Source organism: Galeopterus variegatus, unplaced genomic scaffold (assembly GCF_000696425.1).
Source record: "Galeopterus variegatus unplaced genomic scaffold, G_variegatus-3.0.2 Scaffold5650, whole genome shotgun sequence".
In the NCBI taxonomy this organism is placed as follows: domain Eukaryota; kingdom Metazoa; phylum Chordata; class Mammalia; order Dermoptera; family Cynocephalidae; genus Galeopterus; species Galeopterus variegatus.
In genome coordinates, this window is record NW_007731761.1 from 56,895 (window position 1) to 62,839 (window position 5,945).

At 44.4% G+C, this 5,945-nt stretch overlaps 1 protein-coding gene across 1 annotated transcript in view; it reads left to right on the forward strand.

The window, feature by feature from the left end:
• Window positions 1-308: 308 nt before the first annotated feature.
• Window positions 309-5,945, forward strand: part of LOC103605193 (sorting nexin-19-like) — a 41,863-nt gene continuing 36,226 nt past the window's right edge. Inside the window, 4 exon segments of the mRNA XM_008589775.1 lie at window positions 309-711; window positions 823-2,130; window positions 4,773-4,911; window positions 5,695-5,795. Of these exon segments, the coding sequence (XP_008587997.1) occupies window positions 316-711; window positions 823-2,130; window positions 4,773-4,911; window positions 5,695-5,795 (1,944 nt within the window). The 5' untranslated portion in view covers window positions 309-315.

A 5,945-nucleotide genomic window follows, 5' to 3' on the forward strand; every position in this document is an offset into this window, starting at 1 on the left:
CTGGGCGCGCGGCCCCGGCGGCGTGGGATCCGTCCCCGGCCGGCCTTGGGAAGGCCGCATTTTTCCTCGAAAGCAGCATCTCCGCAGAAAGGGGCGGGTTTGAGGGCTCTGTTGGCGGTAGCGAGGGGGAGAAGCAGAGCCGCCGCTGTCGCTTTGCAGTGCCTGCAGGACTTCGCGGGCCCGGAGCCCCGGCCGGTTCCTCGAAGAGCGCCCCAGCTTCCTCGTATCTGGGACACAGTTCTTGCCCCCTTTCCTAATTCTGAAATAAAACAGAAAGAGACTGTCATCGGGGGAAGCCACCTGGTCCGTTCAGCCATGAAGGCAGAGTCAGCGCTCCCGTTCCCAGAGACCCCAGCTGGGCCCAGCTCTAACCTCAGTAATCTGTTGAGTGGCCGGAAGCTGATGGCTGTGGGGGCGTTGCTCGGCTGGCTCCTGGTCATCCACCTTCTGGTCAATGTGTGGCTTCTCTGCCTTCTGTGTGCATTGCTCGTGGTGCTGGGAGGATGGTTGGGCCCCAGCGCCATTGTGGGGGCTTCAGGTCGACTGCACCTGGAACGCTTTATCCCAATGACCACCTGTCCTCCGTGCCCTGAGGCAGAAAGACAGCTGGAACAGGAGATCAATTGCACCATCCAGATGATTATTCGGGATTTTGTGGTATCCTGGTATCATTCAGTGAGCCAGGAGCCAGCCTTTGAGGAAGAGATGGAGGCGGCCATGAAAGGGTTGGTTCGTTGCACCATCCAGATGATTATTCGGGATTTTGTGGTATCCTGGTATCGTTCAGTGAGCCAGGAGCCAGCCTTTGAGGAAGAGATGGAGGCGGCCATGAAAGGGTTGGTTCAGGAACTTCGAAGAAGGATGGGCATGGTGAACAGTCATGCTCTTGCCCAGAGGATTCTGACTCTCTGTGGTTGTCACCTGCAGAGCTACATTCAGGCAAAGGAGGCCACGGCAGGGAAGCAGAGTGATCCAGTTGAGCCCTCCCAGTTCTGGGAGGCTTACTGCCTGACTAGCGCCCCTCATCCTGCTGTGCACAGCCCCAGTGCTGAGGTCACCTATACTCGTGGCATTGTGAATGTGTTGCTTCGAGGGCTAGTGCCCAAGCCCCACTTGGAGACTAGGACTGGACGCCACGTAGTGGTTGAACTCATTACTTGCAATGTAATCTTGCCATTGATCAGCAAACTCTCAGATCCTGACTGGATCCATCTTATACTCGTAGGTATCTTTTCCAGGGCCAGAAATGATCCAGCACAAGTGGCTAAACCACTCTGCCCAGCTAGTGTCCTGGAGCAGCCTTCAGTGCCCACTTCTCTGCCACTGATTGTTGAGGTAGAGAGTCTGCCAGAAAGAAGAGCCCCTTCTCCAGTACCAGCCTCGGTGTTCCTAAACTTCAGTGAGCCAGAGGGGCCTTTAGGCCCCTCTCCAGAGGTAGAAGAAAGCCATGGAGCTGTAGCGGGAAATTTGGGTGAGATGCCTGAAGAAAAAAGAGTAGGAAACAACTCATCTCATTTCCTACAGCCAGATATTCGAGGCCCCCTTTTCTTATGTGAAGACTCAGAGCTGGAGTCTCCACTCTCTGAACTGGGCAAAGAAACTATCATGCTCATGACCCCAGGCAGCTTTCTCTCTCACAGGATTCAGGATGCCCTGTGTGCCCTAGAGGGTTCCCAGGCTCTGGAGCCTAAGGACGGTGAGGGATCCGAAAGCACTGAAGGAGCAGAGGCTGAGGAAGGTCCAGGGACAGAAACAGAGACAGGACTGCTGGTCTCCATGCTGAACTCCTGCCCAGAGATCCAGATTGACACAGCAGACAAGGAGGTAGATCAAGGAGATGTCACCTCTCTTACAGCTTTGCTGGAGGGATCAGAAAAAACTTACCACCAACGACCCTCATGCTTAGAGAAGGATCTTGCCAATGGCGTGAGCTCCCTCGATCCTAGTCTGCCTCCAGTTCTGCTTTCGTCCTCTCCACCTGGTCCTCTCAGCTCAGCCACCTTCAGCTTTGAGCCTCTGAGCAGTCCAGATGGCCCAGTTGTCATCCAGAATCTTCGTATCACTGGGACCATTACTGCCCGAGAGCACAGTGGCACTGGATTCCACCCATACACACTCTACACCGTGAAGGTAACAGGATTAGAGCAGTAGTAGCCCACCCTGGGATGGGAATGGGTTTGGAAAGCAGAGTCAATGAAAGTAATGTTCTCTGGGGAGAGAGACATTTGCTGTGTTTAATTCAAGTATCTATATGTGAATGGTTTGAAACTAATATGTAAGGCAGAGTAGGCTGTTATCCCAAATGCACACAAACAATCCTAGAATCTCAGTTAATATAATACTGAGGGTCATAGTTTTTAGTGGTTCCCAAACTTGGCTGCACCTCAAAATCACTTTAGCTGCTTTTTAAACATACAAATTCTGACCGATGGATTCTGAAGGAGAATTTCTAAGGATGGGTCCCAGGATTCTGTATTTTTTAAAAATAGAACACTCCAGGTAATGGGGAGGCAGTCTGTCCTAAGGCCATTTTGGGGAAACTGCTACTGTATTCTAACCAGTCCTCTTCATATCATCTACCAAGTGGTTCCCAAGTCCGTGCTTAAACACCTCCAGGAATACTACTTGTTCCCTTATGGAGGTAAGTAACCTGCCTTCCTAAAACCAAGTACACAAGATATTAGTGTTTTTAAAAAGAAAGTAAGAAATTAGTGGGGAAGAAGCTTAGAAAGAGAGTTCTTAGGGAAGACCCTATCCATTGGATTTTACTTGCCTTCTCCTTGAATTTCTCTCATTCTGAGTCAAAAAGCTACCACCAGGCATAAGCCTGAGTCCTGCACTCTTCCACATGAAATCTTAATCCAAATAAGTAGGAGCAGGCTTTCCCTGATCTACTGAACACAGCTGCAGCATGACCTAGCATTTTCAAAAGTAACTTTATGACATTTTCAAGTGAGACAGGATGGAAATAATTAGAAACACACTCTCTCTATCTCTCCTTATAAAACAGGCAAGTTTAGAAGTACAGATGTCTGGTCATATAGCTAAGGCTAGCCTCAAAGAATTGGTATAACATTAACATTTTGCCTGCCTTTTTGCTCCCCTAATTCTGGTGTCCCTATGACATATATCTTTCTCACATGTAAGTTTTGGCTTCTGGTTATTTCATCTTCTATTTATGACATACTCCAACACTGATATTAAGCAAGTTTTTTCCTCGTTAGCAGAAAAATTAAGTTAATGGATAGAATTTTCAAATTCATAGTCTTTCTCCATTATTTATTCTTTTTTTTTGTTGCTAAATTTCAACACCTCCTACTGTTTACTCTGAGTAAGCATTAGGGAAAGGTAAAGTGAAAAATGAACAATGAAATTAGCCAATTGTTTGTAGTTTGAGATTGGGTTTAGATTTTTATATGGATGTATAACTATGACTTAAATTGTATATTATACTTTGTGATAGTAAAACAGTTATCAGTTTATATGATGGAAGTAAACATCAGTATTGAATGTTGTCCCTCAAGGAGTGGGGTATTCCACAGAAAGCATTATAACTCCCAGGTGCTCCAGGTTTGAGAGTCCTGCACTGAATTCCACCTCTCTCTCTTACCTCGGCCTTTCCTTCTCAGTTTGATCTGAGGGACTACTTTGCTCACATCACCTCATGATGAATATCTCTCCCTCTCTGGTTCTAGAAAATTTTTAAACAGCAACCTCAAGTCCTGCCAACAAGGAGGTAGTTTTTTCCATCATTTGCACAAAGCCTAATACTTCAGCCAAACAATAACAATAACCTACTCTTGATAAGAACAAGCACATATCTAGCTCTTCCAGACATATCTAGCTCTTCCAGAGTACCAAACAATAACAATAACCTACTCTTGATAAGAACAAGCACATATCTAGCTCTTCCAGAGTATTGCATTGTAGCTTAACTGCTCTGTGAAAAAGTTTTCCTCTCTACCAAGGTGCAGCTTCCATGTTGTTCAGGGTGTTCACTCTTTGGGAAAGATGAAATACAAATCATCTTTTCCCACATAGTAACCCTGCAAGCATATGAAGGCAGCCGACTTTGACCCCTTCCAACATCTCCAATCTTGACATGATTTCTAATGATACAGTGATATATACTTATTTAGGAAAAAATTTTTAGTTTTGCTGTAGGAATAACAATTAGGAAGATTAATCTGCCCAAAGCAAAACAAAAACACATGTCTCTTTAATTTATTCCAGGCAAACAAATGATTTTTGTTCATCTGCTGTTTGGGATTATTTGTTTTTCCCGCAACTAATCTAGGTAATCACTGGTTGAGTGTGATGGCAAAATGGTTTTCTCCTTACATTATCCAGCCCTGTAGCTTAGGAATAATAGAGGCAGTATCATTTTTATAGGTGTTATGCCTTCTGTTTTTTACTCAGTCTTTGGGATTTGAAAAATAGTTATGTAGCAATTTTTATAAGTAAAGAAAATGTCTGGGGGAGGAGGCTTTCCAGTGGAAATAGTAGTGGGGAGCAGTGAAACTCTTTTCTGACTTTCTGGACCATATATATTAGGAAGGGCACATCATTACTTAATTCAGCCACCCTTGAAGTTTGAGTTATTCATTACAACTCAGTAGCAATCAGATATAGGAAGTTTGGAACAGAATAGTAATATCTCTCTGCCTTTATCCCTACCTACTCTACTCTTATTGAAGAAGTAGTCATTAAAACTAGAATAGAAGACTGACTAAACCTGGCTAATTCAGTTGATAAATTTGTTCATTCAACAGTATGAGACAGCCCTTAACAGTGAGAACAGCAGCGGCCTGCAGCAGTTGGCCTACCACACTGTGAACCGCCGCTACCGGGAGTTCTTGAATCTGCAGACCCGTCTGGAGGAGAAGCCAGATCTACGAAAGTTCATCAAAAGTCAGGAGTTTCCCCAACCACGACTGCCTGTTTGCTTGCTTTTCATTTCTAGCCACCCTGATCTGAGAGCTTGGTGGCCTGTGGATTATGGGGAGGGGTGGAGGAGGAGAATGCAGCATTGAGGTTCTCTGCTCCCCAAGTTTGCTTCAGGAGTTTTGGGTTTTAGTGCTGGACAGCACTGATCACGTTCTCTCTGAGGTTGTTCTTCGCTGCTAAATTTTTTTGTTCTGGAGCCCCATCTAGTTTAAGCCTGTAAAAGAAGTGTTCACATTTCCACCTATGCCCATAAAGTAGTGTGAGGAGTTCAATTAGCAATAGCTAATTCTGAGACAAACTTGAAAATATGTGCCAGGTCCTCTTCTAAGCACTTTACCCATGATAGCTTGTTTAATCCTTATAATAGCTTATGTGTTAGGTACTATCATTATTCTCATTTTATAGAATAGGAACAAAGTCTCAGAAAGATTATACAACTTGCCTAAGGTTATCATAGTAGGGATTGGAACCAAAATTTAAACTTGGGCCATGGGACTTCAGAGCCTTCGCTTGTAACCACCTTAGTATATGGCCTGTTAATATTAATAATGAGAGTAGGTTGTATGTATTATATCCTTGGGATATATTTGGAACTCCTGAAATTTAAAAAAAAAAAAAAAAAGTCCCACGGAAATATAATTCAGTAGTTCCAGTAGTTCTGTTCTCTTTATATGTTTGATGTCTTATGTAGAATAGCTCAGAGAATTTTAAATGAATTTTTTTTTTTTTTTTTTTTTTTTTGGGAAGATGTGAAGGGTCCTAAAAAACTCTTCCCAGACCTTCCATTTGGAAACATGGATAGTGACGGAGTAGAAGCCCGTAAGAGCCTCCTGGAATCATTCCTAAAGGTCAGCATCCTTCTATTTGGGCCTTGCTCTCATTTTAACCCCCAGACATTTATGCCAAGGTGGAAGGATCTGGGGACTGGAATTTATCTTTAAAATTCTTCCTATGTTTTACTTTTGCAGCAACTCTGTGCCATTCCTGAAATCGCTAAC